At 38.0% G+C, this 26,887-nt stretch overlaps 1 protein-coding gene across 4 annotated transcripts; it reads left to right on the top strand.

Moving 5' to 3' along the window:
• The first annotated feature begins 531 nt into the window (after positions 1-531).
• Positions 532-25,779, top strand: c10h14orf180 (chromosome 10 C14orf180 homolog). Of its 4 annotated transcripts, XM_017699765.2 has the most exons (10): positions 533-1,021; positions 3,942-3,972; positions 9,396-9,482; positions 12,322-12,442; positions 18,836-18,866; positions 19,011-19,119; positions 20,045-20,205; positions 20,974-21,103; positions 21,630-21,656; positions 22,616-25,779. In XM_017699765.2, exons 1-10 carry the CDS (start codon positions 869-871, stop codon positions 22,819-22,821), a joined length of 1,056 nt encoding a protein of 351 aa, XP_017555254.1. In that variant the 5' UTR covers positions 533-868; the 3' UTR covers positions 22,822-25,779. The 4 variants fall into 4 exon arrangements, with proteins under 4 accessions (XP_017555255.1, XP_017555257.1, XP_017555254.1 ...); XM_017699766.2 differs by lacking the exon at positions 21,630-21,656 and having other exon boundaries at positions 532-1,021; XM_017699768.2 differs by lacking the exon at positions 22,616-25,779 and having other exon boundaries at positions 532-1,021; positions 21,590-21,649.
• The last annotated feature ends 1,108 nt before the right edge of the window (positions 25,780-26,887 follow it).

The following is a 26,887-nucleotide window of genomic DNA, read 5'->3' as shown; positions in this document are numbered from 1 at the left end:
TCTCTGTTTGTTAGCAACATTAGCCTCATAGGTCCAGTGCTAAACTAAAGAAGCAACATATGGAATGGATTTTTTGACTGACTGACTGTCAACATCTGGGATCAGTGTGAAATTTTCCACATTTTAATTTTCACTGAACGGTTCCTTTCAGCAACAACTTTCTGTGGATACAGATAGCTTAACAGATACAATAGTTTAATAAAGTTTATCTTTGTTATTGTACTTGTATCACTTACTTCTACCTGTCAGGGGAAATGGAAAGTTTGTAGTCACCTCTCTAAAAGTGTACTGGGAAAAAAGATCAAGCTCTCAAGCTCCCATTTCCTTGGAGTGCAGTTCCTAGCTACGCCACTGTACATGAGAATCAGTGTGATTGGCTAAGAGCCCTGTCAGTCAGCTCACAGCTCTCCTACAGTGTCCTGCCAGTGGGCGGATCTGCTGATCTGTCATTGGCAATGTAAGCGTGGGCGGAGACAAAACGGAGTTGTCTGCGCTGCTCTCTGTCTGTGAGCCTCTTATGCTTTTCACACCCCTCCCCTCCCTCACCCTCTCTATCTCCCTCCCTCCTTCCCTCCCTCGCTCTCTCCCGCCCACGCCACCTGCCCTTGAGTCTTAGCCGCCGTTAGAATAGCAGAGCAGCTGGAATCCTCTGCTTCTTCACAGACTACGGCCACTGCCCTCTCCCTCTGTACTCTCTATTTATCTTCCAGCCTGTTACATCCTCTTCCTCTCCACATGCCCGCAGGGCTTTATTTGCATCTGCCGGACTGACCCGTAATGGAATGGGAGGTGCCGGTGCCGGTGCCAGCTCTGTGTGGCACATGAACGTGCTTGGCTGTGCTGTGAGACGGGCTGTCCCGGGACAGGGATGCTGAACGGGGGGCGTGAGGGCCTGTTCGAGCTGGGCAGGCAGCTCCAGCAGGAAGGCGACTCGCAAGCCGCCCTGCACTGCTTCCTTAGCTGTCTGCTTGGCCTGACCCATGTCCAGAGCTTCCACTCGCTGCCCAACTGCCTGCATCAGGTGAGCCTCAACCTGCAGAACCTGCAGAACCTGCAGCTCTATATTATGATGAATATGATAACTGAAATGTATTTTAAAATGTTGTTTTATTTGCATATATCTTTAAGACTAATTACATAATTACATAGTTACTTACATATATAGGCCTATATATCTCTATTTGAAGGCTGCTTATACAGTTATGTATATTTATATATATCTTTATGTGAAAGCCACTTCCAAAGGGACTTCATTACATATGAATAAGCTTTTAATGACCTTTTTAAAATAGTACTGATTATTAATAAACAGGATGTGTCTATGTCTTATGCATAGATGGTATGAGGTGTACTAGCCATGAATTGGAGGTGGATTGTGAGCATCTTTTATGTACATTATCTCTTATGTCAATACAATGTAATTTACTTCCTCATGCTAAATACCAGCATAGGCTGTTCATCTCAAGTTTTGCTTCTTAAGGTTATTTAATCCTTGTGTGAGTGTATGAATGCCCTATATAGCCTTCAACTAAAGTGTTAACAAAAACATTGTTTATTTGAATGCAGTAAGAAGACATTACATTGAGCACTCTTTCTACGTTTACTTGACAGACTGCACTCATTACTCACTCCACACAGCAGAAGGCAAACGTGCTGCGTAGGATGTGTTATATGGCTACCTGAATGGGGTTGGATATGAATTGATATTCTCAAAATAGGCTACAACAGTTATGTAAAGCTTGTGCACACATAAAAGACATCAAGTTTGACCTAGATTCATCTCTGCATGTATGACATGGATGCTCAGTGTGCATGCGCAGGGACATGCATGGGAACGTGCACAGCATTCGCATACGTAGATAGGTGGTGCACAGAGATCTGCACACGTTAGAGCTCTCAAGGTGTGTTAACCCGTTCACACATTCTGCTACTCAAGCACAGATTGTGTGTGGAGTGTGTACTTGTTGTGATGGCACACTAACCTAAATCAAAAAGGTACAGCAAAATGTTTTCAGCATGCCAGCCAGTCTTTGTATATTTTACATGGACCAGTGCACTTTCAATTACTCACAGCATGACTAGCTGAAGACTGAACACATTCATGTTTTTATGTGAGATGTTACAAACATACATAGGCACATACAGTATTTTCTAAAGAGACCAGAACTCGTTTATTTAATACAAATAGTACAAAAATAATGCAAAATAGTGTTTGGTGACACTTTATTTAGAGGCATCCTTTTAAATGAAGCAAGCCTTCAGCAGACTCTCAGCATCAAGTCAAAATAACATACAGTATGAGGGTTAGGATTAGGTTTTGGGTTGAGGTTAAGGTTAGGATTAGGTTCTGGGTTGAGGTTAAGGCTAGGGTTAGGATTAGGGCCAGGGTGAGGGTTAGGTTTTGGGTAAGGTTAGGTTTTGTGTAATGGAAATACTGTATTAACAAAACATCTTCTTAATGTAAATAATGTATCAACAGAACATCTACAGATATTTACTTCAATGTAGTCAGATGCTTCACCACTGCTACTTCACCGATATGTTGTTCATGTGTTACTAATGCTCTGTTGAGTTTATTAATCATCTACAAAGAACCGCTCCAAATAACATGCTACCAAGTTATTTACTTTCAAATGATATTTCTGAGGAGATTCGATTTAATCAAATCCAAAACATTTTAAAAGATACAGAGAAAGCCTCCAAACAATCATGGAAGGCCTGGTAGACCACCAAAACTGTCACTATCAGGTAAACAGTGTATGAAGCTTCATGAGCAAAGAAATTCTTCTTCAACTTCTGAAAATGCTGAAAGTAGGTCTTCTGAAAAGAATGAAAGCCACAATAACTGCAAAGGGTGGACACACTAAACTAAATGCTAGAAATCTGTAATTATTAGTTGTGAGGCCAGAAATGTAATTTCTGTGAAATATATATTTTCTGCTTTTTCCTGATGCTAAAAAATAAAGAACTTGTACTTAATGGTCATTTTCACTGGAAATTAAATAAATGAGGGGTGGTCTCTGACTGTTGCACAGTACTATTTATGCTATGTTAATGTGTTAGTATGTTAAAGAAGAATAAGCTAATTTGTGGGTGAGAGTGCTGGGCTTTAATGGGCTTTAAATGAAAAGTAGTGATCATAGGCTTATGTGAAATGTGTCTTCTGGTGTGTTTGATGCCATACAAAAAACCTAGCACTGGCCAGTAGATTTATGCATTCTGCATTAGAGAAAAAAGCATATTCAGCTGTTCATCAGTGTTTATCGTACACCACGTCCTCCTACATTCTCCAATTAGCATAGCCTTCTCTAACCTAGATGCGGACATGTCTGTTTGATGATAGTTAGTCAAATAACAGCCCAGATAACTTGGTGTTGGCCTCACAGGGTTTCTAGCAAGTCCTATCAGGCAGTCCTGTCTGAACATTACAAGTGTCCCAGGAAATGGGGTGCATATAAACAGTAACCCTTATACAAGCATAAAGGAATGTCTGGCATTACACTCTCCAGAGTCTGGCCAAGAGCACATCAGCTCCAAGGTGCTTGAGGATTTTCTCTCAACTCTCATTACAACATTCAAATATAAAGTTTACAAAAATGTATTATGAATGCTTTGATATTGTTATGTTTGTGTCTAAGTAAGAGGTGCTTAGAATGGCTAGAATTAGTTTGTTTGGAGTTTTTTGGGAATAAGTATTGCTTTGCCATGAGATCGTTTTCTGCGAGTTTACAATACCCCCTAAATGACCAGTGGGTCCAGACTTCGATTGCTTTCTTCTAACTTAAGATTAACTGAGTCAGTTTGCATTGTTTTGCTTATAGTTACTGAATAATAGGCACCAGGATATAATAAGTATAGGATTTTGAGGGGTTAATCATAACAACAGATGACTAACAGATGATCTGTAGTCACAAAAGGCTTTTTTTCCCTCTCTTTGATAGATTGCGGAACTCTTCATTGATGAGAAGAATTGTATCCTTTTCTGTGAAGTGCAAGACATGATCTACTGCTGGTTCTTTCTTATACAAGATGTTGATATGAAGGTTTAGAACCCCATCTTGTGGGGCCAGATGTGATTTTGTAACAAAATTACATGTCTAGGGATCAACTGTTGAACTTTTGTCGATCTATTTTGGTTACCCATGGCTGCACCACCACTAAAACCCACCTCCTCTTCCTTGTCTGTTTACTATGAATGCAAATCCAATAGACTTTTTCTAAATTCTGAACACAGCTCTCAGTTCTTTCATCACATATACTTTAGCAGTATTATCATAATTGTTAATGGCAAAGGCCACATACAGTTGCCCGTGATCTGCTGTTATACCAGTCCACTAGTGTCTTCTCACAGAAGTCATGTTCATTTTTACCCTATATAATATGCTCTCTGAACATGCAACACACATCTACATGCTTGATTAAAGTTTGATTAAACCTTTCAGCCATGCTAGTGGGTTCTCTAGGTAAATTTGTTACAATGTTACATCTGTGGGCTAATAGAAGGCCTGACATCCACCTGACAAGTTGATGAGCCCACCATCTCCACTACTTTGAGCTCTGCCTTTACAAGTTGGATTGATACAGAAAGTTCACACTCAGTTTGTTCCCACGTTAATAAGTCTGCATTCCCAACCACATTTAGCACAACATTTCTCGTGGCTGTCCCCAGACGTTGTTGTTATGAGATCATGTCTGGCCCCACAGTACTGAAATCATCCAGAATTCCAGCGCTGTGAGGCTGGATCCAACATAATTTGATGATTTTTCTGATCACCTGGTTCAGCCCATAAGGTAACTTCTAGGCTTAGACAGCTAGACACCTTCCAGGACTACAACTGATGATGCTACACTCCTTTCTGTGTTTTTTCAATCCACACCAGGTCTGCAAACATCCTTATGAAATGCATGAGTGCAAAACATTATTTACAGATATTTAGATATGAGGCACCTCCTCGTGAAGGCCTACATCACATGACCAAAATTCGCATTAAGCCTACATGTCTATTGAATTAATAGATAATTAATTTACAGGCTTTGCATGCAACAGTCATAAGATTTTAGGGGGAAGTCAAACAGTGTCTCTGTCCTGAACACCCTAGCTTTGGCAACTCAAGACTTTCACAGCCATTTCCACAGAGCTTTGTTGTTGGTTTTTTCCCCTAAGAGGATCTGCAAGCCTTTATCATTAGTCAGCTCAAAGAGCATCAGAGCTAATTAACCTGGGTGGACCCAGCCTGCCCTCCACTCCCACCATTCATCTATAGAATGCTGATATCCGTGAGTCTTGTGTTATATGATATACATTCTTCGTTAAACTAGTTTCCCCTATTTACAAAGACATACAGTTTATATGAGTCTCACATTATCAGCTTCCACTAAAGGGTCATTTCTAAAAGAGCCAAGATAGCTTGGCTCTCGACACCATGACAAAGCTTTGAAATAAAAGATGTTAACATGTATTAGAATAATTGTTCTAGCACTTTTAATAAAGTGCTGGAAAAGAATGATAAGTTATAATGATCTAGTGGCTTTTATCATTTAATTGGATAGTTTAATAAGATTTGGCTAGTTATTTTGCATCGTCATAAGATTGGAGGGGATGAGGGGAATGAGGGCAGGGTAAAACCAGAGGTCATAGTGAGTGTGTGGAAACAGCAGCAAATGTAGATTTGATCTGTAATGTTCTCACTTACTTTAAGACTACAGACAAAGGTCTTATTCACCCACAAAGCTATAGACTCAAAGCCAGACATTACAAGTGGCTTGGGCCTTATTTCAGAAGGGAGGGGGAGATTACCTTTGATAATTATCATGCTATTAACCTAAATGGCCTCCACAAACAAAGGAAGAGTAGGGTAGACTACCGATCTGTTATTATTCTTTTTATGGATCTTGTCTTTGTGTCTAAATTAGGAGTACCAAAAGTTTTTGTCCTGCGGGGGCAGTGTTTGTTGTGGGCCAAGCACCAAAAAGACAAAGAATATTCAAATAAAGAAGGTAGGCTTCAAACCGAGCTTCTTAAAAAAAGTGTTTCATAACATTACACTATATTGTAGGGCTACAATACTTTTAAATTCCATTATGAAAGAAAGATAAGGCTTGAATAAGTTATATACAGTATGCCTTATTGGATGGGGGAGGTGTGATTAGAGTAATTTAGGGTAACATGGGCCACATTTTGGGTAGCCCTGGTTTAAAGCAATCCCTGTCACTTTGCTACATTCATTATTTGTTCAAAACTTCTCAGTTTGCTGTAATATAACGGAACAGGAGTTAAAGCTGCGTAATTGAGAGCATTAGGTCATCAAGGTTATATAGATTGCACAAGAGCACAAGTACAGAGAGGTCATCCTCAATGTCCTATAGTGACATAGCTTAGCTTTAATTAGCTACTAACTTATCACTAATGCCGCTACAATATCACTTCACTAGAATGTCTCCCCTCAAATTTGGCTGCACACGACCAGCTTAGTATCATATGACTTTTGCCATGAAAGTTCAGTTAAGAATTTCTGATAGTATGAATAATATATCTCAGGTTTAGACCTAGTAGTTTGGTGCTATTCTGAGTATTATTTGACATCACATGCTTACAGAATTGAATGGAAATCCATTCCATATAATGTGTGTGATAATATGCCATGGTACTGATAGAATATGATATATTTGGATATACAGTATATTATGAAATACTTGTAATCATAAAGAGGCATCACCAGAACCTAGAATAAAATACATTTAAAATACAAAGAATTTTTAATAATTATTTAACCCCTTAAATGGTCAGGGCCCACCAGCAAGCCCATTGTGTCATTAAACACTTCTATAACCTAAGAATACCTCAGCCAGTTTGCACTGAAGTCCATGTAGTTACTGAATAATAAGTCTTAGTTTGTAATAAGCCTGGGATTTCAAGAGAGTAACTGAAGATTAAAATATATTTTTTATTTTTTATCTATGTTTATCATAATTTATTTTAGATTCAGCTGTTTATGCAAAAGTCAGTATATGAAAACTGTATTAATCCTGAAATGATTAAACATTTAAACATTTACCATAGTATTTATTATACAAACATTTCATAATAACTCAGCCGTAGTTCATCTTTTCTGATTAGGATAGTGTGCTTAACTTTTAAAACCCCTTTAATGAAGCTCAGTCCAGGCTGGAAAGAGCTATCTTTTAAACTGTAATCATTTCTGCTTGAAGTCAATACAAATTTGATTTGTTCCAGGCTTCACTGTACTTAATTTAGTAGATTACAAGCATGCATAACAAGCAGCTCCTTCACCTTCAGCCTGCTGTGTACAATGTTAGAACTCCCAAGCCACATCCAAATCCACCCCACCCAGCTGCACGCTAAAAATACACCAGGAACTCTTGGGAATATGTGTCACATTCCAGAAAAAGATCATTGTGTATTAACAGCTTTTAGCACAAACAGTACAAATGATCTCTAATGATGACTCACAAAAGATTAAACGCTGGTTATAAAATAGCTCATTTTAGGACAGTAGCTTCTCACCAACTAGTTCCCTCTTGGCACCAGTGCATATTGTTTTGGGAACGCTGAGCTCTCGCCTACAATTCAAGGTTGTTCTGGCACCTGAAGATGTAGAGCCATTACACTTCTGCCATCTTTCCTACTCCATCACATATTGGACACACTGACTGAGTTAGCAGTAATACTTTTACTTGTCACTCAAAACCAACCCAATATGAATACCACAGCCAGAACACTTCACAGTACCTCTCAGAAGGATTCCTCCTTAACCCTCAGACACCCATATACAGTTTTTTAATGTATTTTCTTTTTTTGCCAAGTTTTAGTATAAACATTACATATTTTTAATAACAAAAACAGCCCTAATTATTTTCTACATGATCATTTTCCAACCTTTCCTTGTCCCTTAGAATTAAACAGGCTGTTTTGACAGTCATATTTAAATGACCTCTTCTCATTGGCTGCCCTGTATTGTACCTTGTTAAAAAAGCAGGTCCAGTTTGAAACACTCCTTATAACTCCATAATGAGTGAGGCTAAACTGTTTTAGACTGAATAGGTGGATGAATGTAAATTGTTGTAAATGTGTTGGTTTTCATGACATCACAAAAGCACAGAATTCAAAATAAGCACTGTAGTTTCTATATATGGCCTTTATAAACTGAGGAGCCAAAGGCATTGTTTAATATATTAATTATATATATTTATATATATTAATTGGTGCATATTGGGAAAATTTTGACCATGGGTCAATATATATATATATATATATATATATATATGTGTGTGTGTGTGTGTAATGTATGTAACAACGTTACATACCTTTTTTGTAATCTTTGAGCAGCCCATGGTCAAAATTTTCTCAATATACACCATTTTTTATGATCAGATCCATCCTTAAAAAGTTTAACAGAAGGAATATTTATTTTTCATCAGTGAAATCAGTTCTTGGGTTTTGAGTCTTTGTTGGGTTTTCTACTGTTTTAGTTAAATAAATCAAATGTCCACAATTTCCCCCCAAATCTACTCAATTTGCCAAGAAAAAACATTTTCTATCCAAGCATGCCCTTCTACATTTATGACTGACAGTACAGTCACAATCAGGCTTCAAGATTGACACTGCCAGAGTTTTTATCTATATGACATACATTTGTCCATTGTAATAAATAGGATCACAGCCCCAGTGCAAAACTACAGCTCCAGTACTTTGAAAGGTCATGACTGATCAGCTATGTTTGGAGTAAGAGGGAAAAAATTGTGTAAATTTTATTTTTTGCCAAACTATCTCTTCAAAATGTACCTTCTCTGTCATGAGTTATTTTCGCACTTTGTGATATGAAAATAGAAACATTTGCTCGTTGCAACACGTGACTGTGTTATGTCCCGCTCTGAAGTGGGTCATTCAGGTTTATTTTAAGAACATTTTCCTTTCCAAACAAACAGACTTTAATGACAAGTACAAAGTATCGTCTTACAAAGAATGTGCTTTTTATTTCCTCCCACATGCTCTCGTGTATGTCAATAAACTCTTAAATGCATTTCTATTATTAGTTCCCACACATGTTTTGTATCTTTGTATGGACAGAGAGAGATACACAGACAGCACTGGCTAAACAAAGCTGCAGACAAGGCACAGTATAACAATATTACTAACACTGTTACTTACATGATGCTCTATTACTCGATGGGAGAGATAGCAGGCGCTACTTCAAAAGCTGATTAAAATTCATAGGAAGTTTTTTTCTTCTATTTTCTTTGGTCCCACAAAGTGGATGAACAAACCTGAATTTAAATACAGTGTGAGTAACTGAGCTGTGTGTGTGTGTGTGTCATCATAACAACCCGCTAATCCCTGTGAAAAGCATGGCTGATCCTTCACTTATATAAAACAGATGAGAAGGCGCTGAAGTTCATTCAGGCAGAGAAGATGTTCTATGAAGTGGCATTGATCGAGCTCACCGCTCTGCAGGGGAGCACAGGCAAGTCTGCTATACGACTTTTCCTTCTTTTCTGCTGCTTGTTTCTTACTATTAGAGCCCCTTGAACTTTACTACGGTGCTATAGGTTCCAGGCTTGCATGAGAGTATACAGTATTATGGTTTGGGTTTATTTATAAAGTAGCATTAAAGGAATACTCCAGCTTTTTTTCGACTTAATCTCTGTCTGTTGTTTCTGTAGCACACAGCCTAGTACTATGGAGAATAATTTTCTTGTACATAGAAAACCTTTAGTTCAAAAGATACTTACATGAGAAGTCAGTGCTCAGTTGTATTACAGGAAACACCTGTAAAAAAAACAACAACAAAAAAAAAAAACTTTTCAATCTAATCTCTACCGGTTGCATCTGTAGCATATAGTTGGTAAGCCTAGACCATAATTTCTCTGTACCCCTTGGCTTAGAAATCACTTGTTAAATACAGATTTGGGAAACATTTTCTGTCCTTTTACTAAATACAAGGAAACACATCAAAACTATTACTCATGGTAAATGACCATATGCTAGAGAATTGGTACTTAGAAATTAGGTTGAAAAATGCTGCAGTATTTCCTGCACTATACACTTGAACATCTGAAAATAAGGCATTGACCCTGTAAAAAGGATCTGCCCACAATTATAACTTAGTTAGTTTGCATTGTTGTCCATTGTAGTTGTAATTACATTGTATTTTTACATTTAGTCGTAGTTAGTATTATAGTTACTGAGTATTAGGCTGTAATAAACTCTGAATTTAAGGAGATCAGTATGTACATAGCAAGTCAGAATGATTTGCATATAGTCAGATCTAATGATTTGATAACAATTTTGCAATGCCTTTGAGTTCTAAATCACAGAAACAAACACCTGAGGAGGTATTTCTGATTGTAATGGCAGTGCCCATGCTATTTTAGGTTATTTTATGTTTGCTCCAATAATCACAGTGCATAGCTGGGATGAGTGCAGGACTGTAAACTACAAGTATAAGCATTCGGTCATACCATACCTACATGACTGAGCTGAGCCCCTGACCAGGAGACTAAAAGGAAACAAACACTGGACTGGATTCTAACCACAATCGCAGAGAGCAGCAATATGTTTATCCCAGGTTCATCTTTATTTACGGCGGCTATGCAAGCATTCGTGGAGGGAGAGGCCATTCATCTCCTCTCCTGACACATGTCTTCATGGCGTTCCTTTGGCTGTCGGGGTGTGCTGAGGCAGCAGCCTGCTGGAGCGTGGGCTGAGAGTGGGAGTGCATCAGCCCACAGAGACAAATGGCTACTGTGTGTGTTCTCTCATTAAAGAGCCGCTGGGTTCCATGGAAACGGTGGAGCCTGACTCAGCGCTTTTGAGAGGGCCATAACTGCCATGGCTCCCTCCCTCCGGGCAGGGCTGGTACCTCACTCACTCAGGCTCAGATAGCTCCTGGCAGCTTTAAGTCCTGCATCCCGTCATGCTTCATACGCAAAGAAGCCAAGTGTCTCTAGCTCTTTAGATTTCACTCACAGATAAGAATCTCTGTATATGGAAAGAGTGCATTTAAAATATTTTGATTAAAGCCCCTCTATTGAAAGATAGAAAGATACATTGTGATCATTTTTTCCACCACACATAAATAAAAGAGATTGACAAAGCACTTCTATGATCATCACAAATGTTTGGTAGATGATATCTCCATGGCAATGTTTACATGGCTGTGGGCTTATGTCAGTCCTGCAAAAAAGCATGGAAAGATGCATGGAAATTGTAATGGTTTAATCCTGAGGATGAGAACTTGGCTAGCTGTGTATTTTCCTATAGGATACTCACCAAGTTAGCAAGCTTGACCATGGTAAAGAAAAATTCAATACTGTGAAAAAGTGACATGAACAGGCTTCTGATTAATTACCTGCTGTGGTGTGCTGTTGGTTTCACTATAGTAACTAACGTTAACCAGTTCAATGTAAGGTAAGAAATCAAGTGTTGGTAATACAATGGTAATAGGTGGGTAATTTTCTAATGATTTAGCTATAATGAAGTTGGTTAGTTGGTGGTTGTCATTGTGTCATTGTCACCAAAACAATGTCTGTGGGCCTTAAGAGCAGACCACCCAACCTGTAATCAGGCCCTGCCTGAAATGAAATTCCAGCTATGCCTGTGTTTTAGACACCAAACATGTCTTGGCCAGCTAATTACATTTGGGGTTAGGGGAAAACTGTGTTCATTTGTTTTTTGGCAAATCAATACTTTAATGTTTTAAATATTATTCTATTCACTGCCCTATAAATACATCTATTACACAACCCTACACCTAAGCAATGCTTTCCATGTAATTACTGTACACTCTAGAGTTATTATACAGGATTAAAGAAGCCTTATGTTTAAGTGGACTAATTCTATTTCATAGGATGTTTTAAATCTTTATAATAATACCTGGATTTCTTTTTTTTTTTTTTTACATTTGTTAGACCCAAATACCATTTTTCCATCTCCTGCCTTTTCCCCGTGATAATGTTTAACAACTATTTGTGGAGTGTGTGATTCTGTGTGCTTAAGGATGTTCATTTAAAAGTATTTGAATTTGTGGGTGTGGCAAAAGCAATTTGTGGGTGTGACAGTTGCCTTGTTCTCTCTCTCTGTCTCTCTCTCTCTCTCTCTCTCTCTCTATCTATCTCTCTCTCTCTCTCTCTCTCTCTCTCTCTCTCTCTCTCTCTCTCTATCTATCTCTCTCTCTCTCTCTCTCTCTTATCCACTTCTACTTCCCCACTGCGTCACACTGTTGTATCTCTAGGGTTCCAGCTCTTAAGGCATATTGTCTGGGACTTTCTGACACAGTGTGTGTGTGTGTGTCTGTGTGGCAGGCTCTCAGGAGGACGGTTCCCTTGGCTCTGCGGGATGGCTCTCTCAGGAGGAGTTATCAGAGCAGGCCGAGCAGGCCCAGGATCTTGAAAGATTGGCTCAGCTTTGCATCATGAGCAAAAGGTAAGAATGGGCATGGATGATGCTGCTACAGTGAATTTGCCTGGAAAGTGCTGTAAATGATCTGTTAGGGGGCATGAGGATTCGCATGTGTTGACGTTCATGAATTTATGTTTCACTGTGTTGATTGGTATAGTTGTAGTACTGGTTGAATTATGTGGAATATAATATATGGATGAAATAACCACTGAATCATTTTCCATATTTTGTTTGTACTGAAGTACTGTCTTGTTTTCTACCTGGAATTATTTTTAGCCTTCAAATGAAAGTGAAAGGTTGTTAGAGTGAGTATAATATTGACAGAACACAGTCTTCTGAAAGTAATGGCTTTCTGGGCTCTGGTTCAGCAGGATATGATGACACTAATATGAGGAATGGTCTTACTCATTATGATCACTTAATGCTTCTAATTCATGTATCTCTCATATATATATATATATATATATATATATATATATATATATATATATATATATATATATATATATATATATATATATATAGGTTGAATTCTCATATTCCTATCTTGCTTTTTTGTATATTTTGAGCAGTTTAATAATATTGGGGTAATAGTACCAACAAGTCATTTGAGGTTCTGGATTTATTTGCATGATCTTTATCTCAAAGAACCAGAACTGCATACACAGAAAGAAAGGGAGAAAGGTTACTGGTGTCAGGTGAGTCTGCAGGCTTCGGGTGTTACTGGGCCAAACTGACATGGGTGTCCTTTTTCTTCAAGGGGCTTAACATGTCCAGTGAGTCATTTGTAAGGCCACCACATACTGTACACGTGTGGACAAAGATCAATGTTTATATGGTCCCCCCTCCCCCATCACACGCCTCTGTTGGCACTGGTTACTGACCTAAAGCATTTAACCTTATTGTCCTATGGAAGAATTTCCCTTGTTGGTGCTACAAGAACGAGAATGGCATTAAACTTCAATGAAATTGAGATTGTTTTATTAGTGCCCTCATGAGATTATGTTTCCGAGGACATGAGGATAGTTGGTGGTATTTGCATTGTAATCTCTTAATCTGTACCAGTGGGTCAGGTAACACAGGAAAGCTGAAAAGGGCAGAGATTCAAGTGCTATGTGCCCAGTGAAAGAGCAGTCATATTTAGGTGCAGCATGTATTTTTTTTTAGACAGCACGGAAGTTCAGAAGTTTGTCTTTAAAATACTGAATATGTTTTTGATTCACAGTTGGAAGAAACATCTACTTGGTATTTTCATTAAAAGTGCAGGAAAATAACAGTCCTTGTCTTTTTTCAAGCTAAAGTGCTGTGACTATAAATGTGAGTGTGCGGAGAAACAAACATAAAGCAACTTCTTCTAGTTTCAGCCAGTCCTGCACCTGATAATTACACCTACAGTTACATGAGACATAAGGGGTGGGGGATGATTGAATATCGTCCAAAGTCTAGTTCTAAAATTGTATTTGGATTCAAAATAGCTGAGTTAAAAAAAAGATAACAGGTGGCTGCTATCAGCACTCAGGTGCAGTTTAATTTTGGTAACATGCAGATCTTCTGAAACAATGCCTCTAAACCACACACACACAGACACACACACACACACACACACACACACATAAGCACACACATACACAGACAAAAATAACACACTGTACAAAATTTCCATATGAAAAAAATATATTACTTCAGCACAGTTATTGACAAAAGTAAGTAAATCAAACGACAGTGTTTTGTTGGTGTGAGATAACCGTTTGACTCAATTCAGTGCATTCCTTCTTTTTTAGTGCTCATATACCCCTAGAATAGCTCACTCTCCACAGAGTGAACAGGAAATGGTTTGGCCTCTTGAATCTTTCAGTGTCGTGGCAAGTAGCGCTCCCCTTGCTGAGAGCTAAGCTATGTAACTGCTGATCAAGTGTCCCCTGCGGACAATCCAAAACAGAGCAAACTGACACCCGGCCATTACTAATTGAAGCTGGACCATGGTTAGGAACAACCGCTCGGACATCCGCCTTACCCAGAAAGAACATGTTCTACATTCAAAAGTACATGTAAAGGTGACCGGCAGACTTGGTGGGCTTTAACCCTGAATGTGAAAGTAGTAAGATATACAGTACAGCGCTGTACAATGTAACTATGTTGTGGCACATGATAATTGAAATGAATCCTGTGCAAATATGAAAGAGGTCACATGTGCAAAAGAACATCATGTACTTTGAACATCTACCCATTCAAATATTTTGCTATGTCTTAACACTCATAGTAATTGTAAACATTTATGTAATGCATGAACTGTTCTCACTGCATGGCACGTGTAATATCAAATATTACCCAAGTGCCCAAGCCACCTCCTCAGCACGGTCATGTGTGATGCAAGTTAAGTTCTGGTGTGTATGGTAGTTGTAGTTTATCAAGTACTTTAAACACTAAAACCATAAGTAAATAAAGGGCCTCACAATGTTGTTCAGTTTGGGGTTGTACTGTAAAACTACTATTTGGGATTGTACCATTTGCCTGCCAAACAAAAATAACTCAGCCCAAAACCATCTTTAGATTAGATTTGGAGGCTGAGGCACTAATGCTGTGCCTACTGCTATTACTTTATCTTTAGCTCTAGGTCTCTTTTCTTAACACTAAGCTTCACCATTACAAAATAATTCACTTCATCTTTTAAAATCTCTTACAGCAACCACGATCCAGCTGGTGTGGGTCCGTGCCTTGGTGTTGTGTCTTTTAACAATGCACATAAACTCTACTGTAGTGCTAATAGCAGCCCTTTTTAAGGAATCTGAATTATTGTAGAGAAAAATACTGTACATCAGTAAATTTAAAGCACTGCTTCTATTTTTTCACAGTTATAATAATAAATAATGTGTGACTAATATTAATTATTATTATGTTTTCATTTTAGCACTGCTTTCTTAGCACTGGTGCTACATGTTCAAAACCTTTATGCACAGCCCTGCAGATGCACTCTTTTCTCTTAGAATCAGCACATGATGAAAGTGTCCAAGTCTTATAGTGTTACACATGATGTATGTTGACTTTCAAGGTGCTAATGCTAACATCCTCAGGCATAATGAGCCATCTCGGAAACAAAGCCTAGTGTGAATCTGAAATTAGCAGTCAAGTGAACATGTGCAAATGCAGGACCACTCCATTGTTAGTCAAATATGTGACCCTTTGCATATGGACTCACGTTTCCACTGCCTCCATTAGAGGCCTCAGCCAGAATCACGGCGCACGTGTGGTCGGATTTGTTGTATGCCGAGCATTGAAATGGATTCACATACCTGACAACACGGCACACCTCACTAAGCCTGATTAAAGCCTGTCATTGCTGCCGTGTTTTGGAGGTATTTGTGTGGCAGGGTGCCAGATCAGAGGGGTGAGTTTCAGCCCTGGATCAGATTTAGCCTTTGTTAGAGTTGAGCTGCTTTTTCTACGTTGTATAGTGTGTGAATCTTAACAGAGTTGTAAAACTATGTCTTCTATATTGCAGTGTCAATGGAGAGGCAGCTATTAGAAAAAAATCCATTACAAATTACTAATTACTTTTCTCAAATTTTAATGGGAATACTTTGTTTATAATTTCTTGGGAAATCTCATTATTGATTGCTGTATTACTAACCCACACACATCTGTGCCAAAATAGAACAAAAAAGGAGCCAGTCATAATAAGCACCATTTAAAAGGACTGCACTGTGGTGATCATATTGCACTCACAAATTTTGTACTAGGGCAGGCATCAATAATCTATATAGAGAAAACCTGTGTTTTAAATGCACCATATGTAATCAGTATTGTTCTCTTTTGGCCAGTCAGTGTGGTTTGGAAAGGTTTCAAATCCATTGTTATCCATTTTATTTTCATTTTCATTTTGCCTAGTGAGCCATACCATATTTAAGTACTCATGCTGAATTTGGTTACCTTTCTCACTGAGGTACCAATCATGCTGAGCTAGAATGTATTGGTGGAGCTAGTAATGGTTTAAACCACTGATTGGTCAAACATATTACAAAATTATAAAGTGTTACTGCAGTCTACCAGACTTGCTGTCTGCAACTCACATAAAACCAAATAAACCAAGTTTTTTAACAAGTAAAAGATAAATCAAAACCTAAAGCTCCTCCATTATTGCTACTATTTGTGTTTACTGTTGATAACTGCTGAAGTTCTGTTATGTGATGGGAAACTGATGGGTACTTGACCAGGGTAGGGGTAGTTCTGGGTTCAGATCTGTAGCCATGCTGGGCAGTACCATACCTCTCAGTGGAAAAATATCATTTACTGTCATTTATCATGTACTGCATTATTAAAATATAATTTATCATGTACTGCATTATGCCCAAAACTAGTGTGGATACATTATCTCCAAAATATAAGTGTTATGTTTAATTGTTTTGGGTCTGCCATGTCTGTCATGTATGGTGGCTTTCTTTTAGCTGTGTATTCTCCTTAGGTGTTGTCACTGTCATATCAAAACTGTAACGGTTGGGAGCAAGGAGGCGGATGCATATACGGAGATAAGCAACATTTATTAAGGGCAAATCCAGGGTCATAGAGCCAACATGGATAGAATCGGGGGCAGACATGACGAAATGAACACTGAATCAAACGATACCAAACAATCAGAACATCTAACATCAAACACGATTAAACAGTACATCCAAACAGTTCAGACAAAGACCAGTCAAGACAAAGGGCAAACACAGGGCTTAAATACAACAGGGCCAACAAGGGATCACAAGACACAGGTGGAAACACAGGTGGGAACAATCAGGGGTGGAGTCACTAAACAAGGGGGCTGGACTACAAAACCAAAACAAAGAACACGCAGGCTAAACCAAAACACAACACGAACACATGGACAGGATTGGGAGGGGCCAATCGTGACAAAAACACTCATTTGAAAACTAGCTGTCCTTTGCATTGTGTAAGTTTTTCAAAAAAGATATAGAAATGGTCCAAAATTACTTGGAATAAAAGCTCTTCACATTAACATACATTGAACTTAAGAACAAAGTTTTTGCTTCTTTGCTATCATTCCTGAGCTGTGAAGTTTTCTGACGATAAGCACAATAAGCAGTAAAACAGCAGTGGTGTTCTGTAACGCACGACTCCATGAACTTCTCATGCGGGTCATGGTTAGCCATGTTAGAGCTCTCAGGGAGGAGGTGATGTGAGGCCCTTGCTGAATTCTCTCAAGTGCTTCTCAAGTGTCAAGAGATGTCAAAGGTCACATGAGGCCACTGTTGAAATCCAGTATCAGCAGCATATCTGACAGCCTCTCACTTACACACACCATGACCATGAAATCTGCTTTACTTTTTTACATTTACATTTACTTCATATAGCATACACTGCGCTGTTTGCCTCCTATAGGTGTTGCTTTTGCCCATTAGGAGCTGCAGTTTATTGCAGGTGTTAAAAGCATAGTGCAGTTCAATATCAATTATTTCTCACCAATAGCACATTGGTACACATTGAGAAGTATTTAAACTTTCTAAACTTTCAATCGATGTTGCAAGCTTTGTAACTTTCACATTTTTGCCATGTGTTTGTGATTGCATAACATAATTGACATCAGCAGTGCATATTCTAAGCTGTCAATACAGAATGTATATTGAAATCTGTGCAATTCACTATTTCATGAAGCATATCATTACATTTGAATAACACAGCAAAACAGAAAAATTACATTACTGCTCAAAAGTTTGGAATCAGCAACCACAAGTTTGGAATTAATGCTTTCAGTAAAATAAAGCCAGAATGGTGACACATAATTCAATACAATTAATGAATTAATTAATATTCAATATAATTAATTACCTATTCAATACAATTAATGAATTTATTAATATACTAGTTAGATAATTACAAGTAATGATTAGATACAGTCATATGCAAATGTTTGGGCACCCCTGGTCAAATTACATTTTAACACATCCTCTACAGAGAACACTTTTGCACATTTTAATGCACAATTAATATTTATGTGCTGAATTTAACATATTGGGAAAAAATAAAATACATAATGTGGTATATATATTCTCTTGTAGAAAACATGTTAACTCAGATAGAACATCACTAGACCAGGGTGTTCAAACGTTTGCATATGACTGCATGTAATTATATGATTTCAACTGATTTTAAGAGATTTTTGATATGTCCAGAATGATAAACAGACCTATCTACTTACCTTGTGATATTTGTCATAGATATCCAAATAATCTGGATTAACAACCCAGTCACTAACAAAAACAGCCATTTGTATGTGTGTGTGTCACATATGCACATCCTGAGAGTGATACAGTAACAGCTTACAAGTGTTAATGGTGCTTGCGTATGTTGCACTGCATCAACAATCTGATAAACTATGGGATTGATTGTCATTTTTAAACTTTTTCTTCTTTTCAGGCCCCATCTTGCTTTAGAGTACAGCGGCAAGGTAAGAACATTGTTTTTCAGAGGACACAAATTTCTAAAATGTACCAGCATGAAGGACTTCATGATTAAATGATTTACAATTAAAACAATTAGTTAAGTACACTAGGATTTTCTAGAGTTCATACATTGTTTCTGCGTGTCGCAGGCCACTAAAATACATCAGCGGGCGTTTGGTAATGATCACCCTATCACAGCCAGAAGTCTGGAGCTACTGGCCACTGTCTACGCTGAGATCGGCAAGACAGAGTACTCAGGTAGATCAAACCACAGGAACATATTCCACAGGAACATTTTCAACCTTGCAACCCTAAATTCTCCACTTTGGTAAACACAGTACATATAAATGTGAAGCTGCCCCTCAGAAATCAATGAATAAGTAACCATGTACAGTTAACATGGCTTCTCCATCCTCGGCTGTAATTGAAGTTTTATTTAGATGTTAAACAGAAAAGCCTTTTCATGACTTTGACAGTTTGAGGCCAGGCCTTTTCTTCTCTTTATCCCATTCAGGCAATAATGTCGCTTTAGCTTCCTGAAGGCTAGTGGAGAGCTGCATTACCTCCTTTATTTCTGTTATGCTGTGAAGCATGCCAGATGCCCTTGCATGTGGTTATATACTGGGTAAAAAATGTATACTGGATGTTCAACTCAGCTACTGAGTCAGCTGCTTTAAGAAAGTGCTTTCACTACAACATGCCATCCAGTATAGCCTTTTGAAAAATGAGGTTATATTAGCCATGGCACGGGCTGTGCTGTTCACAAAATCAAGATAGCCACAAACTAAGTATTGGCCAGAATATACATAGACCAAGAATGCACAATCTATCAGTTAACATTTTTTAATGCTGCCAAATATGGTAGATTTACTGGGATTAACCTACAGGAAAGGATGTTTTCATAATATGAAATTGTTACATTACAAAATATACTATGCCTTACACTAGGCTCTTCAGTATGACCATCCTGCATGTGAATGACCTGTTTTGTTTTAGCAGTTTAAGGCAGGTGTTCTTTGTCTCAGTTTTTGCATGAGCACGTGGTTGCAAAGTTGGTGAAACATCAAAGTGGACTGTTTACTTTGAGCTCAATCCCACAGGAAGTCCTTTTGCTTCCAAAAGGTTACTTATCCAGTGTTCTGCTAAAAGTATATCATCATTTTCTTGGCTGCTCATTTCACAGACTCATTGGGTCAGTGTGTGTCAGCTCTGTCAAAGAGGTTCTCTGCTGCCGAGTCGTACAGCAATACACTCAATGGCTTCTCTCACAGCCATAAGGACAGACATACTGAGCTCCGGCACAGGAAAGAATCCCACCCACCACCAGACACTCAAAAACCAAAGGTAATGATGTTTACTTTAAGGACTGATCTCCGAAACAGTCAAATTATTTATAGGAGAAGGAAAAAAAGTAATAATTCAAATAATACAAATCTATGCAGGTTGTTCTCAATGCACTTTTAATAGTAATAGGCATGTTCACTGTTCAGCAGAGGCTCGTTAAAAAAATGTGGTTAAAACTAAGAAATTGAAAAATATTGTCCATTGATTTTTATCTACTGGTGAGACCACTGAAGAGTTAAACTACATAATAGCAAAGATATTTTATTACAATTCCAATTTAGGACATATTCAGCCATCAATATTACAATAATTCACCTGATCACAATTTCAGTATATCACTATTTTTAGGTAACTTTTTCACCTTATGCCAATTTTTCACAGTTGTTAGCTTTCATGGTCATATGTCCATTTACGCTGCTAAAGCAGATTGTGAACTGGATGTGTTATCATCCTTTGGGTTGATGCAAATGCTTATAAATAAAAAAGCAGTAAATGTTTTTACTGTGGCACATCATATGTCTTGTGGAAACAAAAGCTCTGATTGATGCTATAACACCATTAGAGGGAAGCAGTGAACAATGTTTGAGCTGTGTCTGTCAGTTTCTTAAGGGTTGACAGCTAGGAATCAAGAGAGCTAATCAGCTAATCAGCTATACTTTACCATTATTTGTATTAAATGAACAAAAACAGATTAAATTGTTAAATCGTTGTTGATATGACAGTGTATTTATGCACCAAGAACAGTTTTTCTTTCACTGCTGTCTTTAGGTCATCAACGGCAAGATTCCTACTTCCATCCTGAAGAGGACCAGTGTGGGCGGCAGTGAGTCAGACCCGAGCCACCGGCGGAAAACAGAGAGACGGGTTCGCTTCAGAGAGCCAGAGATCATCGTACATGGTGAGAGCTCTTAAACGAGATTTGAGGAAACACTGAGACTGTTAAATCCTTCCTCTGGTCAGTCACCCAAATCCCTGACCTGCAGGTCCCTTTGACCAGTTGTTTCAAGTGCAGCCTACATCAGTAAGAGTTAGCACTTGAAGGAAAAGAGTAAAGTAAATGAAAGATGTGGGAGAGAGCTGTTACAGAGCTTTCTCTGTAGAGAGGGAAGTTAATGAATCATCCAGGTTTAACAGCATACTAACATGCCAGAGTGATTTAAATACTTGGTTAATTATGTATGCAAATGAGGCACTGCACAAATCTGTGCCAACAGGAATATATTGCTGCGTCTACAAGGTATTTGTAAGCTAATTGTTTCTTCTTAGGGGATGCATGTACCTTTTCTGCGAATATTTTTATGATATTTAAAGGCCTTAATAAAATGATAACTGGTTCATGTTTTTGTACTTGCTGCTGTTCTTGTCTGTTGGCATGTTTTCTAAGCTCTGAAAGGCTAAAAGGCTTTATCTTTCTGGATTGACAGACATTCCATACTATGACTGTTTAGGAGGTGAGTGTATTGAAGAATCACTGCCTTCTGGTAATGAATTACTAATACGCATGAGAAACTGCTTTAACACTCAGAGTTTTCCAGATACAGATGAGAACTTGTCTTTGATCAAGTTTTACTGCCAATGAGGATTCTGAGGACTCTCTCTTCACTGTGTCTGGAAAAAAGTACTGGTACTGAATCGGAATGCACAATGATGTCCTTGCAGTAATAGCATGAGCTGCTTTGCTGGCATATCTATATTGGTTGTCATAGTAAGAACACAGGCAGGCAGGCTGACGGGTCAAGTAAACTGTGGACCTTCCTGTTGCACTGTCTGACATCAGAACGGGAAACAAACTGGTTGACCAAAAAAAAAATAGCCTCTTATCTGACTCGTCATCTTTATAGATCAGATTTGACTTGGAATTGAAACTTTTCAAATGGAAAAAAGTCAAAATTCCTGTGGCTTTTTGTCATCAAGACTGAACAAAATCTTTCCAGGTCAAATCAGATATGGTAAACAGTCAGATATGAGCTGCCTGTCTGATCCATTGGCTGAACCATTCTCAAACAAGTACACAATATAGTCTCCAGTGAGCGTGCACATACAAATACTGAGAGACCACGAATATGTATAATGAATAACTTGTACTTAAAGACTGAAAATCAAATAAATGAAGGACGGTCTCTAACTTTTGCACAGCTTATGTTTTCCCATTTAAGTAATATATGAAGGAATGGAGTATGCAGCATTAAAGCATGTTATGCCACTTATTCCATATGTGTAAGCATGAAAATTTAATTTAGTCACTTTTAAAAAAATGTGGATTGTGGATTCATGTCTGTCATCCAAAATGATTCATCAAGCCACATAACCAACTAAAGCCTTTTTTTTTCTGATCAGAACAGTTGTCCCTATTCACATGCTAGGATTTGTAATACTCGCTCCTGACCTCTTTGGCCTTTATCCTCTGCAGCGTATGACTCCTCTCAGAGTCGGCCCTACCTGGCCCTGCTAACCTGCCTGTTCCTGCTGCTTTCCGCACTGGGCTTGGCCCTGTACTGCACTGACCGCCGACGGCCTCATCGAGCCTGTGAAGACCTGCAGGCAGTGCTGGCTGTCTACCTGCTGCAGCTCAAGCAAATCCTGTGGGGCTGCTGGATCTGGCTCACCATGCAGTGACCATGCCTGGCCACAGAAGGCAACAGCGTTCTCTACCCATACTCTTTGGAAGGAATGCCAGTAGGTGGAGAAGATGTGACTCATGAGCCGCAAGTTATGGAGACATGGGAGAACCTGAAGCCGTCTGTGCTTTGTGGTGAATAGGGAAGCACTTGGGGAGGGAAAGGTTCAGTTTATGTGGCTTCAAATAACACAGCCAGGAGGAATGTTGGGAAAAGACGTTCTTCATCTACCTTTATGGTCCACTATAGGTGATCTAAGACCATGAACTTCTGCACGCCATCTACACATGGTGTTCTTAAGCCCTTTATGATGGCTCAGTTGATGCCATATCATCGTTTTTACTAAGAGGCATATAAATCTCCAATCTCTGTAACTATCCATCTGTTCTTGTAGCAGTTGTGGTCCGATGCGCATTTCATGTTTCTAATGTTGTTTGTTACCCCAATCCAAAGAATATTTGCCTGGGAATACTCAATCACAATATCTGTGCAGTATGTACAAAGTATTCTTTGGATTCAAATCAATACATTATGTTGAATTTCACACCCACCTTATGCATCTCCCTACATATCTCAGTTATTCAGTCACCTGTGCTAGTTTTTCATTTACTATACAGTCTGTGATTGTCTATGTGCAATGCAAAATTATATTATTTATTTTACTGTTAATCGAATATGCTTTGAATACTGAAATATGCTTTGAATACTGCATAATTTCACTTGTAAATAGGAAATACTAATCACCTAAGTAAGCCATGTTAATGTGCATAATATATTTGAATGTACCTGCAATCATGAATACGAAACGGAATGGCACAATAGCTATATCTGTATACTTACACTCATTATTTCAAACAGACCTGTGATGCAAAGTCAAGCACAAATATTTCCATCTTTTGAAATTCATTTCATAATGAAGATGGCCATATTTTATTTTATGCAATGCCAGACTTAATCTATATGGGAAAAGGGCAAAGCCATTTTTAGTTTAGGAAAAACCAGATAAAAAGGATGATTATTTCTATATTCATGTCAGTTGAGTTCATTTTTACAAGAACCAGCTGTACCAACTTAACTATGATATGTTTATTTATTTCACTATTTTTATATGTTTTTCTAGCTATCCATTTTCTATAGTTAATATAATTTAGATTTTTTTTACTGCTCTTAAATTCAGTATTTAATCTTTGGTCTATATTTATCAACATTAGCGGTGAGCAGTTTTTCAATCAAGACCTTTGTTTTATGTCATTTTGGAGAGGACAGATTTTTCAACCATTTCAAGCCAAGGACATTTTCTTGACACACAGTTGCACATTAATTAGGTGTTCAGTACCAGCAAAAGTAAAAGTAACAAAAAAAATCCCTTTCTGTGGATGTCAATCCTTTAATATTACTCTTTTGAGCACACAGGTGAACTGAACTATAAATTAAATATAAATTGGCATCAGTGGTTTACTGACATGAGAAAATAAAAATGACTGCGAACTGTTAAACACTCCTCAAGGCAGAGTGTTGGTTGGTTTAGAAATAAAAAGCCAATAAGCCAACAGCTCTGGTCAGAAATGCTCTCTGTTTTGGAAGGCATGAAGCACTTTAATTTGTATAATCTATTTAAATGAGGAAATCCATATTTTACACAAACATGACTGGTTAAGTTTTGCCAGTGTTGGCAATGCCATCTGTATCCAGAAGTATAAGAGAGCCTCGCTCTCTCTGGGTGAGAAGGATGGGCCTCCTACTCCCATCACTCAGCACAATGCAAGCCAAAGTGGATGTCTGTTAGCCAACACGACAGAATCATCCATTAGTGTTCTCCTTCAAGCATATTGTGCTGTCCAATGACATTGTGTTACCCTAGCAAGATGTGGTTGTTGGTTTCACATGTCTCTAAGGGCGCATGTGCTAGCCTTCACCCTAGCTCTGTAGCATTATGTTGGCTTAGCCTAGCAATTTGCCCACAATTGAATTGCTGAGATAAATGGGTTAAAAATTATATGTAAAATGAAAACTCCAACCAAACATTGTTAATCATAAACAAAACTTGGTGCCAACATGCTAATTAGACCCCGTTACCTTTGATTAATTGTCAGACCAATTAGCATTTTTGATACTGTTAATGGTCTTGTCTTTAAATTTATTCTACATCTCTGGGCTACATGATCTAAGATAATACACCAATATATTACACTATAACACGGAGAGAAACAGAAGCATTTTCTTATGGAATTACCTTCAAAATATACCCCAGAAGAAATGAATACTGGAAAATGACTTAGACTCTTCTACTATTTAATTAGTTACCGTATTTAGATCCTTCACACTGTCTTGTGTGTGTTTTTGGGGCTGCACACACCACACATTAAAACTCTTAGTTCTATTTAGACGTGATGTAAAAAGAGCCACACAAATGAATATTGTCATATGCCGCAACTCAAAGCACTGTGAGACATCTTGGTGGAAATATGTGTCTGTTAAGGTCACACAAAATATCTGTATTTGAGAACAACAGCATTAATTTACGTATATAATTGTATATAACTGTGTATAATTTGAGCTATATACAACACAATTGTCCATTGCATAGCACAATGTAATGCTTACTCTACAAATTTGAACTGTTTTAATGGCAATATTTAGATAAAAGGGAAAATGAACACAATGGTTTTTACTTGAATTCCCAAAGCAATATGAAAAAGTGAATTGGCTGTATACTGGTGGTTACTGGACATACACATATTAAGCAATAAAGTCTCTTCAGATACAGCACATATTCTCATTATATTCTGGTCTTTGTTTTACTTTGGTTTGTTTTTTCCCCACATCTCATTCAAATACTGTATGTGGACACTTTCAATAGAAGTGCCTTTTTAAGGTTCTGTCCTTTCTCTGTCAGTTTATATTATGTTGTAATGAATCATCAATAAAAGTCATTAAAGGTCACTGCAAAGAGAAACATCCTGGCAATTTATTTGAACACTTACATATAGATTTAATGTAGAGATAGCTTTTTTAACTAAAGGTGCCAACAGGGACAACAACTTGAGAGCAAGTATGAAGGTAGTTATTAGAAACAAAAGCAACTTAAAAATGAAAATTGAAAATGAAAATTTCAGATTTTTTGGTAAAAAGATAATGATTTAACTACCCAATCAAGGAGACTTTTTTGGGCTGATTTCCTGAAAACAGACTAAGCCTAACCTTTGTTATTCACCACTAGGTGAATAGATTTACCAGCCCATGTGAATAGGGTGAAAAATAGGCTGACATCTACAAACCCACATCCACACAGGTAGGTAAAATGCAAATGAAAAAAGACAGCAGTCATTTCTAATCTTTTACATGTATTCAATTGAAAACAACATGAGGAAGAGATGTTTCATATTTTACCTTATCGTCAACTTCATTGCTTTTTATACATGTACGCTAACTCCACATTTTATGCCTGCAACATTTTCCAAAAAGGTTGGGACAGGGGTAGTGTAAGACTGGGAAGTTTGTGGAATGATCAAAAACTTTCCATGAATAAAGAGGTGAATAGGCAACAAGTAATGCTATCATAATTGGGTATAAAAGTGTATTCACAAAACACAACTTTCTGAGATTTTAACATCTACAGTCCATAACATTATTAAAAGGCTCATGGAATCTGTAAAAATCTCCAAAAAACAACACTAAATAACCTTCAATCCTGCAGACAGCACTTCATTAAAAACCAGTATGCTTGTGTAATGAATATAGCTACATCGACAAACCCTAGTCATGGAATGTTCGTCTACAAATGCAAGTTAAGACTCTGCTATGCAAAGTGGAGGCTATACATGAACAGCATCCAGAAACACTACTGACGTCTCTGGGCTAAAGATCATCTGAGATGGATTGGAGCAAAGTGGAAACATATGTTTGTTCTTATGAGTCAACATTTCAAATTGATTTTGAAAAAAAATGGACATTGTGCTCTCCAGGCCAAACAGGAAAAGGACCATGCCGATTGTTACCAATGCAAAGCTCAAAAGCTAGTTTTTCTACTGATATGTTGGTGGAAACATTAATGCTGAGGGGTA

This window comes from Pygocentrus nattereri, chromosome 10 (assembly GCF_015220715.1).
Source record: "Pygocentrus nattereri isolate fPygNat1 chromosome 10, fPygNat1.pri, whole genome shotgun sequence".
NCBI classification, from domain to species: domain Eukaryota; kingdom Metazoa; phylum Chordata; class Actinopteri; order Characiformes; family Serrasalmidae; genus Pygocentrus; species Pygocentrus nattereri.
The sequence above is the reverse complement of the archived record's forward strand: the minus strand, read 5'-3'. Positions and strand labels throughout refer to the sequence as shown.